The sequence below is a fragment of the Haliaeetus leucocephalus genome, unplaced genomic scaffold (genome assembly GCF_000737465.1).
Source record: "Haliaeetus leucocephalus isolate CR32 unplaced genomic scaffold, Haliaeetus_leucocephalus-4.0 Scaffold944, whole genome shotgun sequence".
NCBI classification, from domain to species: Eukaryota; Metazoa; Chordata; class Aves; order Accipitriformes; family Accipitridae; genus Haliaeetus; species Haliaeetus leucocephalus.
In genome coordinates, this window is record NW_010973380.1 from 3,418,052 (window position 1) to 3,435,456 (window position 17,405).

At 44.6% G+C, this 17,405-nt stretch overlaps 1 protein-coding gene across 1 annotated transcript in view; it reads right to left on the reverse strand.

The window, feature by feature from the left end:
* Nucleotides 1-17,405, reverse strand: part of PRKCH (protein kinase C, eta) — a 119,719-nt gene that overhangs the window by 61,576 nt on the left and 40,738 nt on the right. Inside the window, exons 3-9 of the mRNA XM_010584159.1 lie at nt 8,646-8,796; nt 7,787-7,821; nt 6,265-6,353; nt 4,472-4,601; nt 3,427-3,554; nt 1,080-1,223; nt 173-346 (exon numbers count right to left, since the gene is read on the reverse strand). Of these exons, the coding sequence (XP_010582461.1) occupies nt 173-346; nt 1,080-1,223; nt 3,427-3,554; nt 4,472-4,601; nt 6,265-6,353; nt 7,787-7,821; nt 8,646-8,796 (851 nt within the window). The remainder of the gene's footprint in view (nt 1-172; nt 347-1,079; nt 1,224-3,426; nt 3,555-4,471; nt 4,602-6,264; nt 6,354-7,786; nt 7,822-8,645; nt 8,797-17,405) is intronic.

Genomic DNA, 17,405 nt, shown 5'->3' on the forward strand with positions numbered 1-17,405 from the left:
GAGGTGGAGTATAGCAAAGTGCTCTATTCATCCTTGAGCAGAGAGGTTTCTCCTGGGTCTAAGGTGGACATTTATAACAGGCCAGGGAGCAAATACACAGGGGAGAGCCTCTGTCCTGAATGTGCCAGCCAGTATCAGGAGGAAGGCTGTTCACTGCCCAGGCTATACTTACAGGAGTCTGGAAGCAACAGTAGAGCTTGGTGAGGAATGGGTGGTTCCTTGCTAAGGAAAGGATGCGTTTCTCAGTCATGGTGCATTCAACATCGTCATCTTGGAGAATGACGTCCTTCTTCAACACCTTCACTGCATAGAGCTGCCCACTCTCTTTCATCTTGGCAAGCATCACCTAAACCAAAGGGGAGGGTGAATCGCAAGGGCTGAGCCCTCAGTCTCTATGAGCAACACAGAGCCTCTCACACCTTCTCACGCTAGAAAGGTCAGTTATCTCATGACCAGGCTTGTGGATGCAAGCGAGTCAGCCTGTTGGTATGGGCATCAGTGTACAATCGATGACACATATGCTACTGTCTGTAGCAGGCTTCTCCAGACAGAAATACCCACACACATTGCTCCAATGTCTGGCACGGGGCTAGCTGGTCAGAGTTCATCCACTGTGCCAGGGCAAACCCCCTGAGCAGTGCCATCCATCCCACTTTCCTCCTCAGTTATCAACTTCAAATTCACTGTTTCATATTGGCTTTGTGACAAAGCAGAGAAATGAAACCCCCACCTCACTGTATTTGAAACCACTGCCTTGTTTCCTTTAAAGGGAAAGTTTTTACATGCTCCAAGAAAAGCTGCCCAAACGAGTGCTAATGCACCCACTTGCAATTTCAGGTATGGGCCCTGGCATGCAGCTGCTCCTTTAGTTGCTAACTTTTTTGGTTTTTGTGATATTCACTTTGCTGTCAGCTTGCTTTCTTTTCCCTTTTCTCCCTGCTCTCTGTAACCAGCTTTGCTGCACAAAGCATACTCCACTGGACAGCCTGTGTGCCACATTATGAAATAACTTCATCTATCTTGGAGTTTCTTAAATCAGGAACGTGGGTTTCCCCAGAAGATCCATGAATAACTCTCACCTTTCCAAAACTGCCCTTTCCCAATACACGAAGGAAGGTTAAGTCTTTGATCCCAAGTTTGCTCGCTGAACTTTCACTAACGTTGTTGCCATCTTTCAGGCTGCCTTTTCCCTGATGTCTCAAAGTAGATCTTGAAACCAGTTTCTGCAGAAGAAAATAAGTAAGTATCAGTCTGCATAGAAATTGTACTTTTGCCTTAGAGGTACTCACAGGTAGTCAATCTACCAATCTGGGCATTTAGGACCTGGTTCAGATGCACTGTACAGCCACTGGAACAGAAGGCATGTTGGTACCACCACCCCGCACAGCTCCTATCTGTGACCGGCCAACCTCGGCACCGCACGGAGCTGTGCTGAGACATCAACACTGGTTCCCGACCTGGGCATTTTAAATTGTAAACCCACTGCCCAGTAGATCTAAGAAGCAAGTCTGACTCTCTCCATCCTCACTCCCCAGAAAAATAAGACAATGAGTGTGGAAATCCAAGTCTCCTATCTAACATCAGAGCGAGGAGGACTGCATCATTTCTGCAATATGCAAAGTCCTGGAGAGATCTAGAACCCAAGCAGATTTCATCTGAATCTCTTAGTTTTCTATCTGATTTTAAGCCTCTTACTGAAAGCCCAGTTCAGTGGGACCTAAACTTCAAAATATTTTTCTTTTCCACACTGGGCTGCTGGCTTCCTCCGCTGCTGTAATTTCAATGGAAGGCTGTTCATTCCCACGCCGGCAGCGAGGTGTCTGTATTTTCAGGAATTGTACTGGTATTAGCACACATTTCTAGAGCTCCTATTTTTGCAGTATATGAAGATCAAGTCAACCTCCAGTGCCCTCTGTTCACAGCTCTGCAGGTATGAGTATGCATGTAAGCCACGTGTACTTTTACTCAGTTTATTAGCCTGAACAAAGTCACACGGACTTCTTGAGCTCCACCTTGTGACTACTTTGGTGTAAAGCAAAATTCTTCCTGCTCGGAAGACTTGTCTCACTGCCACGGAAGTGGCAACCCCAGCCATGGGGAAAGAACTAAGAGCATTCAGGACAGCACCCAGCAAAACTCCCAAGAGATTTAAGCTTACAGCACAGTCTGAACAGTTACCTACAGCCTTTAGCTCACAAATAATGAGAAGAGATTGTTAAACACCAAGCACAGATTTTTATTTTCCTGGTTTCATCTTCTTTTGATGTGCAGATTATGCAAAGAACAAATGCTAACAAGCGCTGATTTTTACAGAACTGAGAAGGGAGTGTGAGACTTGTGTTTCCCTGTAACTCCCAGGGTAACTGTCCCCCTGAACTGCTACAGCATGAAGAGTGAAGATAAGACAGTGTGCTACGAACCAAATGAAATCAAAAGGGGCAGCACAGCCTAATGAGCATGCTAGGCTGATACAGTGTGATGTGGCTGACCGATGTAGCTGGCTAACTGTATGACAAGATTTATCATGTCTGGCAACTATGTTTTGGGTTTTAATATTTTCTTTTTGGTCAAATAGACCAGTATTTTATTATGGGTTATTGTGGTCTCAAGCAAACTCACTTTTCGAAACTGCTCGCAAAGGAAACATTACAAAAACTGACTTGTTATCAAATGGCAGCTCTGATTTCCATTACCATGTACGAGCATTTTCACTTAAGCTCTTACAGTGTGTTTTAAACTCTCTGAATAGATTCAGATATACAACAGCTGGGTTTTTAGGATGCCTTAAGTACTGACAAGCAGAAATTGTACAGATATGTCCCAACCCTGGAAACAATCTCACTGGGACCCTCTCTCAGACAGCAAAGACCAGAGGTGACATTGTGTTGACAGGGACCACAGATTTTACCCGGGGAAACTGTAAAGACGAGTGAAATGGTTTTCCCAGACTCACTCAGAAGAACAGTGACAAAGCTAGAAAGAGAACCTAGGCCTCTTGCTGAGCTCTTCTTTTGCTCTATCGCAAGCCACATAGGCAGACAGAGCATTTGTGCTTGTGGTAAAAGTAAAAAAAAAGTATGGCATGAATTATATTACATTGATCACTAATTAGTTAGTGGTCTTATTCTCCTCTCACTCATGCCAAACAGATAAAAGTGTGAATGGAGTCACACCACTGTGAAACATAAGCATACAACAAAGCAACACCTATAGATGAAAGCCTCCACTAGGGTAAAGCTGGATATAAGACATCCATTTCCCAGGTGAAGTCTTTGCCACAAGCCACAGACAGTAACAACCTACTCATGCAGTCAACCACCTAACGCCATCTGTCATAACTGAAGTCTCTGATTTCTCCTGCACCCATATAAAGACTCAGTTGTAAATGTTTAAATGGGAGGGGAGGAGAAAGAGAAAAAGACTCACCGAATTTGGGGAAATGCTTCCTGGTTGCAGACCCATGCATGCCAAGGTTTTAGCAAGCTCTGCTGCGTTCACCCCACAGTTCGGTGCAACATTTGCTTGGCATCGGATGTGGACATTCATTTTACAGACTGACGGGGCGATGGTAGGGATGGAAAGTAAAAACAAAGGAACAATTAAAATAACTCGGAGGGGTTTACTGCCGAGAAATAATTTAACTGTTCTGCTTCAGGAAATATACCCACCTGGATCTACTGTGTCTTTAAAGTAAAGGGATTTTTGCCACTGATCTCAGCAGAAACAAGATTAGGACCCTCATAAGAGAACAAACTCCTGAAAATCAGGAATATACCCCAAACTCTCCAAGTAGGATGCCACATTGCCTGAAGCTATTCATAAGCACGTTTGTCAGGTATATAAATACCATTGCAGCTATGCCTGCAGGTAAAATTAGAATTTATAATGCCACAGAATTTGCAACAAACTTCCCCTGTATTTGCAGGTATCTAATTTTAAAGACATATTGTTCAGTGGGAAACTAAAAATCTTTCTTGCTCTCATTCATGGACACACACACCCCCTCTTGTGGGAGATGAAGGCAAATGTAGACTGTTAGATTTTACAGTCTGTATCACTGAAACAAAAACATAGCACCAGGACATGCTTTGTCATCAATTATCAGCATGACAGACAGGCTAGTCAACCTAAAGCAATGACCTTTTTTTCCCCTCAGATGCCTTGTTTGTTGCCTTACCTCCTTAGCTGAGGAAAAACCTTCAGGTAAAGGGAAAAATGAATGCAGGGAGCAGTGATACCCAAGAATATTTTCAATAATGCAAGTTAAACAAAGCTGTGCTTAGAGGGCAAAGTAGAGTCCCTCTGGAAGCCAGAGATTAAAAAGTAAATCAGTGGGGTTTTAACTCTTGCAAAGATGAATATTCGTTGCTCGGCTTTCTCTTGAAGATTGCACAAATCAAGCTCACACAGTGCATCAAGAGTCTAAAAATATATGTATTTTGTGAAAAGGCTACAGTAAGAAGCTGCTCACTTTTACACTGTAGGCCCTGTCGCATGATTCCCCAAAGCAAGGAACCGCAATGGTCACAGAAAGTCGGGACTTTGTAGGTGTGGACGCTGAACTTATGAGGAATGTTGATTCCAAACCTCTGTTCAGTCACCTGAAGCACCAAAAGAAAGGCACAGATTTAAAATTCGAGTACATATATATAAGCTGACATTCATTTACACACAGGCATTTAGGTGCAAAACTTTGAAAATCATTCCAACTCAAAAAATACCGCAATCCATCACCTCACTGAGGCTTACTGCAAGTGAACACAGAGTGACCAACCTCACCTGCTGCGAGCCTGCTCTGGTTTCCTTGCTGGGCGGGCTGGACTACCTAACAAAGCAGATTTTAAAAAGGGGTGCCTAGCCAACTTTAAATTCTTAAAGTTAGAATTAGAAGTGTGGACTACCTCATCACAAACCTATCGCACTGAAGTGCCACATATAAATTATGTTAGCTACAGCATTTTGTAACTAAGCAATTTTCAAATTATTAACTTGCATACTATGTGCAAACATGTAACTTTAGGTCAAACTGTTGATTTTATTAAATGTAATACAGCATAGTTTTCCCAGCTCCTCCTAAAATTCTCATTCCTACTCTCGCCCTTCTTGTTATTAACAGTCTTTCATTTCAGGCCCAGATTTTGCTTTATCGCTTCTCTCATCCCCTTTTCAACCTTTTTCTTTTCCAACTGTGAATCATTCAGATCTCAAAGACACCTTACAAAACATCATATCAGCTGAAGAAACCCATCCCCATTGAACCTCTTCATTACTTTCCATCTTGTGTCTTGACGCGAAGATCCTAGAAGACTGAGAGGGGAATCCACCACTTCACAAAGAAAAGTCAGAGGTGTGACTGAAACAATGAGTTTGCAGTGAGCGGTGCCTCCTCACCTTTGTCTTCTTTTAAAGTAACTTAGAGGTGTTATAAACCCTTAACAATCCTAAAAGAGGGGTGAGGCGATTCACCGGGTAACTTGCACTTTAGCCTTAAGCATTTTAACTTATTTTCATCTGGTTTGGCAAGGGGTCATTTTAAGAAGTCTAGCTCAGCAGTTCGGAGGCAAGAAAATAATGAGCAAAGGCAATTGCTTATCTGCACTGGAAAGAAGGTTTCTGCATGGCACACCATACAGAGCTACCTCCCAATTAAAAATATTTCAATTTAATTTTCCTTGCACAGTTATTAAACAATTTCCAGTTATAGAAATGAGACATGCAAGGCGCAGGGCAGTTTTATACAGCCCAATATCAGCAAGAAGGAAAACCTTCAGAAACACAAGTTATGCAAGGGTTCTTTATTACAACATTAATTTCATCGAGTAAAGGTGTGGAGCAATGACTAAATGGGCACTTTAAGTTACCAGAAAAAAAAAAAACAAAGAGGCATAACAAAGACCAGTGATTGGATTTTAAAGCCAAAGAAATCCACATTAAGAACCAGGCACCAAATTTTGATGACAACACAGTTAATCATGCAAGAAAATTACCAAGGAAAACAGTGGATTTGCTGTTTCTTGATGTCTCTTCCAATGAAGACACCCTGTCTTCCTAACCTATGTGCTAGTCCCACCAGTTACTGGCATTAACAGAAGAACAACCAGAGGATATTGCATGGCCTTTACACATGTCCGTATCACTCTTTCACACTTTTAAATCCATGAATAAAGACAACACAGTAAATTGTTACAGGACAACCCCCAGCAACCCAGACAACCCTGAAGTTTCACAAACTATGATGACCCAAAATAACCAATGTGACTTTACCTTGAGATCAGTCTTGTTAGTATTGTTTTGGCACGTGCAAGCTGTAACAATTAGATGATGGCAGCGCTTGTGTACAACGCAGGTGCATACTAGGAAATAAAAGAGGTATACTGAAAAGAGCTCTTGAAAGACTCAGAACACATCAACCCACCAGCTGGGTTCTTTAAGGCTCAGCTGTATCATCAGGACCCAGTAAAGATGTGAAAAATAATTGGAGACTTGGAATTTCCAAAATCTCATAACAGATCTGGAGATGCATCTCCAACCCATTGCAACAGAAATTCTGCACCAGGTCATTCATACAACCTAGAAAGCAGTTGCATATATAAAATATGGGTGATGCACACAGAAACAACAGTGTGTCTTCTCAAATGAACTAAAAAAAAAAAAGCTCTTGAAATAATTATCCAGTGGAGAGTATTTCACACAACATACACAAACAACATCAGAGAACACAGGTCTGAGATACCCAAAGCCATCCCTACATCTCAGTGGCATAGTGCTTCTTACGCTGGATATCCAAGTGAGTCCTGCCCAGGTTAGTTTGTCATTGAGGCTCAGTGCAATGCTTGGGTCTGGGAAGCTGGATAAGTGCAGCAGAATGGTACTGTGTCTAGGCTAATCAGCTAGCCCCCATCAAGAGGGCTAATCAGCCCTAAAGCAGAGTTGGGCTCTCTCCACATCTAAGGGCCATAGCTACCGTCTACGTAAGGAGATTTTTGTAATGGAAACTGCAAGTTGCAGGTACGTTGCAGGGTCCCACGCTATTCTGTTTGTTGCTGACTTAAGCTTGCACTCATGAAGGGCTATCAATAGCATTCACTTTCACCCAGAAATTTTATGTAGGATATCCTTTTTGTTTACATGCAGCTTCCTTTCATATGAGAACACTAGTGCCCTATGATATTGCACAAGAAACAGGCTATGTTAGAACGCTGTGAATGACCACGCACCTGTGAGGCAAGTAACTCTGTCATCTTACCACAGAAAAAGGGAAAGGCAGAACAATAATTAAGTGCAAACAAGCACCACATACATCTATACAGCCATTCAGCCAAAACATGCATTCAGACAAAAGTGCTGCACCAGCCCACAAGGCTGCCCTTTGAAGTCACATCCCTAATTTCACTTTGTTGAACTTCATAGGGAGAGAAAAGGAAGAGGGTGGCCACCATTCCAGTAGGGTACTTTGTGCCCCAATAACAGCTGAAAACTGTCCTGAAGGGACCCTGGATGTCTCAAGCCTAGCTGGGTGTTGCACATACTCAGCAACTCAGTGGATCTGCACAGGATGAAACACACCAACTAGACCCTTAGTTGTTTGCGTGAATGTAGGTGCTTGCTTTCTGCATGCATGCAAGCCAACAGCCTGACAGCTGCTCAAATGCACAGTTTTGGCTGGCTGTGGAGGAAGAGGAGCAGTGAGAAGCTTGTAACCGCAGGATGTCCCAGCAGCACGGGAAAGTGCTCCTGAAACAGCACATCCTACACACACGCATCGTGCAGGAGCAGAGCACCTTACCTTGGCACTGGTATCCCTGCTTCCCAAACACGCCCCTGTTCAAAACAAAATATTAATATAATTTAACATCAGAAAGCCAGTCTTCTTGCAGATCATTTACAGAAGACAGCACCAAAATGCAAGAGGATCCCAAATGACCAGACCCCTGGGGCAAAACTGCCCAGCAATAATGGTGCAATTCAGCACAGGGGTGTGGGAGCATAACAAAGCACTGCAAGGGCCACAGCTTACAGGGCAGGCTGTCAACATGCATGTTATTTGCCCCCCCCCCTCTAGTTTCTGAAATACCTCACTTTATTACAACACACACCACATTATGAGACTGATCCCAGCAGCCCACACCCTGTTATTATGTCTCCCACTCCATGCTCTTTTGAGACATATCGAAGTTTTTCTCCCTGCTCTGCCTACTCCCCCACACGTATCACCCCACACCTCACACCTCTGATGGCTTTTCTCTTCACAGGCTTTTTTTCTAGTCTTTCAAGCAACTGTTTTTTCTCAGCGTAATCTCAAAGCTCCACTCAAGTTAGTATCTGGGGCCTTTCTTCAGAGTGCCTGGGTTACTTTTTCCCCCCATGATATAACATCTATGCTTAGAAGTGAGGGACATTGCCTCATCCCCACTCCATCCCAGTTTGTTTCCAGCATCCAAGATACACATCACCTCTGGCCTCTCTGCAGTAGACTCCAGTTTGAAGCATAAATGTGCCCTGCTAAACATAATGGCCAAGGGGAATCGCATTGGTGGCCCTTGGTGAAGTGCTCGGTGACTGATTCAAGATCAGGGGTAGCATGTCAGTCCCCAAAATGCAAAGGGATGGGGAGCTCCACGCCACCGCGTTCGAGATGTTCTTACCAGATGAACTCCCTGCAGTGCGAGCAGTATGTTGGCTGTCGCAGGTAGGTAGCCATAAATTTGTGCCCGTTCACCTGATGCACTCGCCTTCGCATTGCCCGCTGGCGTTTCCGAGTGAGGTTCTTAAAAATCCGATCCCTCTGGAGCGTTCCTGTGCAGGGGGTAGAAAAAAAAAAAAAAGCAACAAAACATTAGCATTAGCATGCACAGTTATTACTCCTGTTTTTGCTATGGCACAAAATGCTTTCAAAGGCCACAATTACATCCCTGGTTTAAAAGGTGGGGGACCATGGTCTAGAATGAGACGAGCATCTAGGACAGGCAAGGAAGTTAACTGCAAAGGCCCCTTTAGCTCAAAATTACAGTCTTCATCTAGAAATAACTGCCTCTTCCCATCTTCCTCTTGCTCCTCTCCCATGTTGAGACATGTCACTAACCCATTAATTCCCAAGCTGTAAACAGACCAGAAGCTCAAGGCTAATGAGTTGTAATAACTCACAGCTTTTGGGGCAGTAATTCCTGAAAACACGACTGCATGCAACCAACTGACCAGTGCCCCCGCTTGCTGAGCCAAAGCAGTGTCTTGCTTGGTGAATAGTATTTATCCACCTTCGGTATTGTCATGGTACACTTCTGTATCACCATTTGCAGCAATTTTGTTTCCCATCTTGGATAAAAAGGCACAGCCTAATTTGTCAAGGGCTGTTACTTGCTTGATATGTGCCACTCAGCTTTCTTTAAAGTGCTCATTTTCCAAAGGGTAGGTAATATTTTAAAGTTCTGGGAAGCAGGGAGCCAGGAACTGCTGGCATTCAAACCTGAATTGTCTCAAAATCTAATTTCCTTTTTTTTACTGGGTTTAGTTTGGCCATATAACAATTTCCTAGCAAAGCTCAATTTACACAAAACAAGTCACTCCTGTAAGAACTGAGCTCTAGATCAAGGAAGCCATTCCCATCCAGCAGCAGCCATCTGACTTGCAAATCACAGCCAGCTGGTTTCTGGGATCCTTGCACAGACCAGGTCAGACTCAGCTGAGCTTCCCAGATCAAAGCCTCATCTGGGGCACACTCGCCTCAGAAGAAAGAAAGGAAATTTGCAGTTTTCAAGTTAGTTGCTTTACAAAGTAAAGGCCCCGCTTACAAGTGCATTTTGGGGACACACACTGGAGTCTGCTAGAGTGATTGTGCACCGACGTACGTACTCGTTACTCATTCTGGGTACGGACTGGATGCAAGACAAACGCCAGCTATTGCCAAACCCTCTGCATGGATGTAATGACAGAGGAAGGGACAGCCCGACTATAAACTTCCCACCCATCTGATCACCCCAGAGCGGCAGAAGTACCCAAACACAGCTGTTACCATCCCGCTTCATTTACCCATAAAAAGAGGGCAGAGCATTTCCCTGCTTTCAACTATCTTTGTCGATTAACCACTGGGGGGGGGGAAAGAAGGAAAAAGCTGTCAACCTGATCAAGGCTTGAAATGTAAGAGTCCCACATCACAGGCACATTTCCCACTCCTCTTTGTAGGAGTGGAGATAAGGGAAGCCATCCCGTCAGTACTGAACCCAGCCACTTCAAAGGGCCGCAAGCCACACGATGTATTCCTCTCAGTACTCTTGCCACACAGGTTTAGAAGAAAGCTGGCCAGAAAGCTCAAGGGGGAGGGTGGGGGTTCTGCTGCGTTCTCCCCTGCATTTGTACATGCGTCCCCTCCACAGGCACTAATGGAAACCTCCTACCCCATGGCATAACCACGACATGGAGCACAGCTTAAGACAGCTTGCATTTATTTTTAAAATGGAAGCGCACGCTATAAATTAGGATTTCCCCATTAAAACACAAAAAAGGATGTGGTAGGGCTGATCCAAGCACTTAACAGAAACCTGCTTTCTTCACTGCAGAGCTTCAAGTAGCTGGGCAGACAGACTGGCACAGAAAAGCCTGCCTTTCTAGGGAAGTGCTTAAACATGTGTTTAATTGTCACTGAAGTCAACAGGACGGAGGGGACCACCGAAATTACCAGACTGAATCAGAACATTGGTCCATCTAGTTCAGCATCCTGCCTCTGTCAGTGGGCAACCAGAAACACCTGACAGCAAGATGGAGGAACCCTGCAGCTGGGACGTAATTTGCCTCTTTCCCACACATGAGATGTCATTTTGATCTCCAGAAGTGAGAGCTGATGTGCGGAGGTTTAATATCCCTTCCAAACATTCAACCATCATTACAAAATTTCAATAGCCTCGTTATTCACATAGGAAACATAACCAAGAAAAACTTCAAGACGTCAACCAGTTCATCCTTCTTCCGCAAAAGAAAGATCAAGACCCGGTTGCTTTTCTGACCCCAAGCCTCCTGCAACTTCATGTGAGAATTAAAGAAAAAAAAATAAAATCCTTATAGTATTACAGAATTTGCCCACCTTTAAATTCAAGAGAACATGTCCTTGATCTAGGTTTAAGCATACACTTTAGTGTTTTCCTGGATCAGGGCCAAACACTTCAAATGGCAAAGTATCCTGCCCTAGCATTCAGCACATACAGGAGATCTTCCAAGGCGTGGAAAGGGAGAGCAGAGTTTGCGAGTGGGTGGTGAGCACGTGAGTAAATCACCTAAAGAAGCAATCCAGTTACCAGCTTGCTTCATACCAGCTGCTCCATTAGAAGCCCAGCAGCTGATGCCCTTTAAGTTCATGCACTCACATTTAGCAGAGTTTAAGAGAATATGTTCCCAATTTAGCTCATGTAGTTTCTCATTTTGTTACGGTTCCCCTGAAGGATCAGCACGGGGTAATTGCCTCCCTGGTGCTCTCCCATGCAGTGAGAAGCCCACACGCAGCCCAGAGCAAACCAGTCCTTTGCACCAGGAATAGGGGACACTTGAAGGTGGCCCGCAAAGCCACTGAATGGGACACTGCTGTGCATCCCTGTGGTTTGCCTGGCTTCAGAGAGACTGCAATTTTGAAATAGTTCGGGAAGACCAAAAAGTGACAGGCACTTGCTTTTTCCTGGGCGGCAGAGGAAGTCTCCATGCTGCCTGTACTGGTGGGTCACATCCATGGCCAGCCTCAAGCCTCCTCCTCTGGGCTGTACTTGGCCTCCACCTCCTGTTCTCCAGCCACCGACATCTCATGCAGCACAGTGACTTTCGTCTTACAGACCCACTTTTCATTAAAATGCATGCCACAAGTTTTTTGTCTTTTTCTAAAAGACAATTTGTATTTAAAACATTCCTCAAATTTCACACTTTCCCACACTACTTGGCTGTGTTACCCTGCTAACTTTCTCCAGATGCTGTACATCTTCCAGGTGATCCTCACCCAAACTTACATTCTAACAAATCTAAGTGTTACTAAGCAGGAGACTGACTTCAGCAAGGCCTGGGTTACTTTTCATATGCACTCAGCATTTTTGGACACTGTCCTTCCCATTTCCTGATGCTGCCTCGAGCAGGCATAGCTGCAGGAGACCATCCACCACGTGATCTAGTGGATCTACATACACAACCACATCCCACAGAATAAATCCCTCTGTCAAGAGGGCTTGGGCGCTCACCCATCCCACACACCACACCACGGAGCAGGCGAGTTCAACCCTCCAACAAGGCGCAAGTGATTTTGAAATGGTGGAACATAGCGCTACCAAAGCCACCTTCCTCCCAACCACCAGCCTCCCCAACCACCAAGATGGCAGTTCCTCAGCTCACACCCACCACATCTGCTGAACGGCTCCCAGCACCACTGGGAAACCATCAACGCAGCGCTGGAGTCTGCTGGTGGAAAGGGTGCCCAATGCGGCCTCTCGCCTTTAGTGTCAGAGGACGTAAAGTCATCATAGACGTTTTCCCTGCTCATGTTCTGCGTTCTGGCCAGTTCCCTATAGAATATATATTTTCCTTCCGCGTGCAGAGAGCATTTTACAAAACAAAGCAGCTCTAGACCGCTTTAGGAGACCCAGACTTTTAAAAGCCTCTAATCTCTGGTAAAGCAACAACCACCATGAATGGTTCAAATGTCCAAATACTGCTATAAAAACAGGCAAGTAATTGCTCAGTGAAGGGAGTTGTCCACACCCATGGTTAAATCCGGATGACTGTAACTATGGGGTATTTACTGTGCCTGGCTATGTGCAAAAGTAACTACAAAGTTAAATACTAAAAAGCCTCTTCCGTTTTCCTCCCCTCCACTCATGCCTAACACGTGTTTATGGCAGTGGAAATTATGCATGCGGAGGGAGAGGAGAATAAATAACCCACCAAGTCATCTGAGGACATCTGCGTGCACTAGCACACTGCTCACCCACCCAGCAGCCTCATCACACTGCCCTACCTGTCCCCTGAGCTCACCTGACCCTGCCCTTCCCGGCCAGAGATCCCCCCTTTCTCTTACCCCAGTTTTTTATTCCAGGGGGTAATTTCAGTGAAGTCCTTACAGTGGTGGCAGAACTACAGCAGTAAGACAAGAAGAGCTGCAGGATGAAGCGTTGTGTGTGTAACTGTTTGCCTCAAGTAGTTAAAGCCTGTCAGGTCTCATCTATTGGAAATCCATCTCACCGTCGTGCTATCAACCACTGCTATAATGCCGGCACAACAAAGGTCGTTTGGGTACATCCCGACACATGACATTTTCTAGTGTTATACTCCTGTACACATCAATAGGATTTTCCTTTGAAAGAAATAAAGATATTCAAAAAGCAATGTAAAAAGCCTTAAAGCAATAATGCTAACAGATTAAAACTTAATTAAGTCTTTTTTTTATTAGTAGCAGTAACAGCATACACTTTTTTTTTATGCTCCCCTGGGAGCACCACAAGCAAGATGCCGTTGCACTGAGTGATAGACGAGCATGGAGCAGAGACCAACCAGCTGAACTTATTAGACTGTAAAAAGCAAGATAGCGAATTGACAGACCCCTCGCCTCTCACAAGTGCCGCAGCACTGAACAATAATTTCAGATCAGGCTAAACGCTCGTCTAGCCCATGCCCTCATGGTGAGTAGTAGTGGGTGTTTTAGGAAAAGAATATATAAAACAAATCAAGTAAATGGGGGGGAATGAATACACATACATACCCTCTCCAGCCATCAGTGTGTAGGTGTTTGCTCAATATTTACCTAACAGCGGGCCTCCCCACAACTACTGAATATAAACAAAGGTAAACCAAGATGAACCAAGATGTTTGTTTTCCAAGCTGGAAAACATGTATGTTATGACAAAAATCCCTTGGAAAGGCTTGGTATCTTTTAATCAGGAGTTTTATCACCATAATCCCATGGATGGTCAAAACCACAGGAAGCCGTGTTAATTAAAACATTATAAACATAACATAGCATTGAAGAAGAGGCTGACAGTCTGACTCTGAAAAGGGAAAAGGATTTAAAGGCTACGACCCAAAGTGGTATTTCCATTGCTGACTGTTCTGCTTCCGCAGTATTAGTGCTGCAGAGTGAAAAAGCCTTGCCTTTCCTAATTACTGCAAAGTTTTTCCTTCAGCTCCCCTCAAAAGTCACTTGGATGCATGAATCGGCCAGCTGGAAAACAGCCACATCTGCAGAGATCGCGTTAACCACACAGGGTTTCTCCCCAACTTCATGTTCGTCGAAATTTCTGGCCTTCTGCTGCTTTTGCCGGTCTGTGCACAAAACCAGATCGGTTCAAATCCCAGGAGAGGCTCATTGCAAAGCAAACATGTGGCACATCAAACACAGGCTGGGACGTATGTTTGATCCAGCTGCCGTTTTCGCCTCTGAAACTGGATAAAGTTTTGTACGAAGACCAGAGAAGAGGCCAGCTAGTGCTGGCAGCACTAGGTTGTCTTCTAGGACTTCACAGAAAACCCGTATTAACGGGCAGTTCACCTTTTAAGATGCCAACCCATCAATATTGTCTGAAAGAATAAGAAGCAACAATGATGCTCTGAATGCAAAAAATTAAAGAGTTTTCCTACACATGAGTATGAAACAGCATTATCGGCAGTCTTGGAAATGCAAAAACATGTAATCATCCCTACATCGAATCACACAGAGCTTTGCCCTTAAAGCAAGGTCTCTGTTTCTCGTTCAAGTGCTGAAGTAGGGTAGATCCTTCTTCCTTGTTTTCCTGCCAGGTCTAGGACATAAATTCATCTCCGCCCTCACCCTCAGCTCTCAGATATTAGCAGCATCTGAGTACTGAGGCTGAACGATGATGTTTCAGTGCAGCAGCAGTAAGAACAGGATCAGCGAAGTTCACACAACAATATTAGTGAGCACGACAGTGCTCAGCTATTGCTACAAAAGCCCATCATAGGCTTATTTCTAGAATTACACGACATCAAAGCTCTAGTGGCATCAGTAGGTGAGATGGCAAAGCCAAGAGGACACGTCTTCATGTTTCCCAGGCTTACCAGCTACAGCTCTGCTCCGTCCATCACTGCTAACCTCACCGGTGTGGAACTGGGGTCCAGGACCTTTTGTGGGGTTCAGTTTTCTTCACTCAGTCTCTTTTACTTGGATGTAGCAGTGCTAGGGACAGCAGGACAGCTCTGCAGAGCTGGAGTGACCAGTACGTGGCTGCTGGGAGCCGTCCACACGTGCAGGAGGGGAGAGGGCTGCAAAGCAGAGGGTACAGCCTAGCGCTGGGGTTGAAGGAGGAATAGTTGCTTTTTATCTGTTTGCATAAGGTCTGTGAGAACACGAGAGAGGAGGAAGAAGGCAGCTTGAGAAACTCTTAAAACAAGTATTCTGCTGCCGCTTCGAGTCTACCAACCAGTTATGAATGCCACACAGGTTATTTTGCATAGAATTTTAATCATGATTGCCATACAGGTTTTCAGACATGCAGAGGGCAGCTCAAAAATATTATTCTCCACATCTGCTTTTAGAAGTTATTTCTGGGAAAATTTTTTTTAGTCTGCTTGTGGATGTTGACAGCTCTGAAGCAAGGCCTAGCAGCATGTTGCGCAAGGCTGAAAAGTAGGAATGGAAAAGCCTTTCTATTCATTTCTGTAGTGAGTAACAATGAACTGAGCAAATGGGATACTGAGGATAACAAAAGATTTCAGCTAACATGAGCAACCCCGTGCCATAAGAGACCAGGTTCTCGGAGATCGTTGCATGCCAGCCCATTTGTGCTTTCCAGGCCACAGGCTGCAGAAATGCTGCTGGCTGCCAAGGAGGATGTGTTTGAAGGCAACAGCCATTTCCCTGCATTTCCCTCTCCCTTCTCTTTACAGCCACACCGCTGTGAGAGAAGGAAGGGGACAGCCCCATTTTTCACCCTGTGCTTGTTTCTCTGCCAAGAGTAAGAAGGGTTTTACCTGCGCTCCATTTTACCATTCCACCTCTGCAAGTTTTTGCATTCGTTTGGAGATGGTAAGGCATGATACTTCTGTTTGCAAGAGAGACCAGGCTGGGGTGATAATGGCAGAGAACTGTCTCAGCTTGCACAAAGAAGAGGAGATGCCAGAAGAGAAGGATTTTATTTAGAATTAGAAGAGGGATTTGAGGGAGACAGCAGAAACTTGAGCACCAAACTGAGCCCTTCAGAGCCCCAGACCTGCACTATAATTGGAAGGCCACCTCATATCTGTCCCAAACCCAGCAGGAGACACAATACCCGTGCAGTTTGGAAAAGCAAGATAAATTAGTCAGGTCGTATCCAGCGAGATAACGGATACGTGCTTCCCTCTGGCTGTAGCTGAACATGGTCTTCCAGCAGCAGTAGAGGTCCAAAAAGACAGCCCAGCCCCACTGCTCCCTCCTCACGATGGAGTCTGGCATGACTCCCTCTGCAACTGCTCCATAACCCACTCCTGTCACATTGATCTGGGGTAAGAACAGGCAACAAAAAACCCCCAGAAAATCCCTATTATTAAAAATTTAAGTTGACCCACACAAACAGTGAGAAACAGACAGTAATAACCACCTCCTCAGCTATGGGCAGAATGGCACATCTGCTTGCAGTCTCAATTCTATCATAAGATGGGGACAAGCCTCCTTACTTTAAGATGTGCAAATAATACTAGTACCTCGTACTTCTTACTGCATTGCTCATTAAAGCCTTAACGAACTGATTCCTCTCCCTCCTCCCCTCGCCAATTATAATCATTATTATTTCCTTGTGCTTAGGCAAGTGAATTTCCATTGTAAAACCTCCTGTTAGTCCTTCCCACCTATTAAACTCAAGAGAAAAATGTCGAGTTGTGATTTATTAGGGAAGGAAATCATTTAAATACATTATTCATTAAAAACAGGAAAATAAAACTAACAAAGCAACTTTGATCTTTTCCATGATTAATTGATGTGCCAGAAGCCCTCTGCACCATAAGTTTTAGAAGAATTCAAATTACGCTGGCTACAGAGCAGAAGTAGCGCTAACAGAGCGACAGTGTTTATAGGTGAAAGCTACCGGCACTTGTGCAAAATCCTTGAGAAGAGCAGAACTGGCAGGCTGGGCAAAGAGCAGGGAGATCCTGTACCCTCCCCTGCTCCTGACGCCTTGGGGCTCACGTGTGTTGTAATCATCAGCAACTCGCATGCTCGTAGGTGGCTCCATAGCAGGTATCACAACATGCTATTAGGAGGCCCTACCCACACAGGGAAGCACAAGCTCCAAGTTAAACCTATTTTTAACTAGATGCAGTTTAAAGCTATTTTTAAGTAGATGCTCTAGGGACATCCTTCTTTTGGGCTACGTGGCCATCTTCAAAATTAAAATCAGCCACTTTTGTATTAAAACAAGAGTGTCCACACAAGGCTTTACGCTCAACTAAATCTG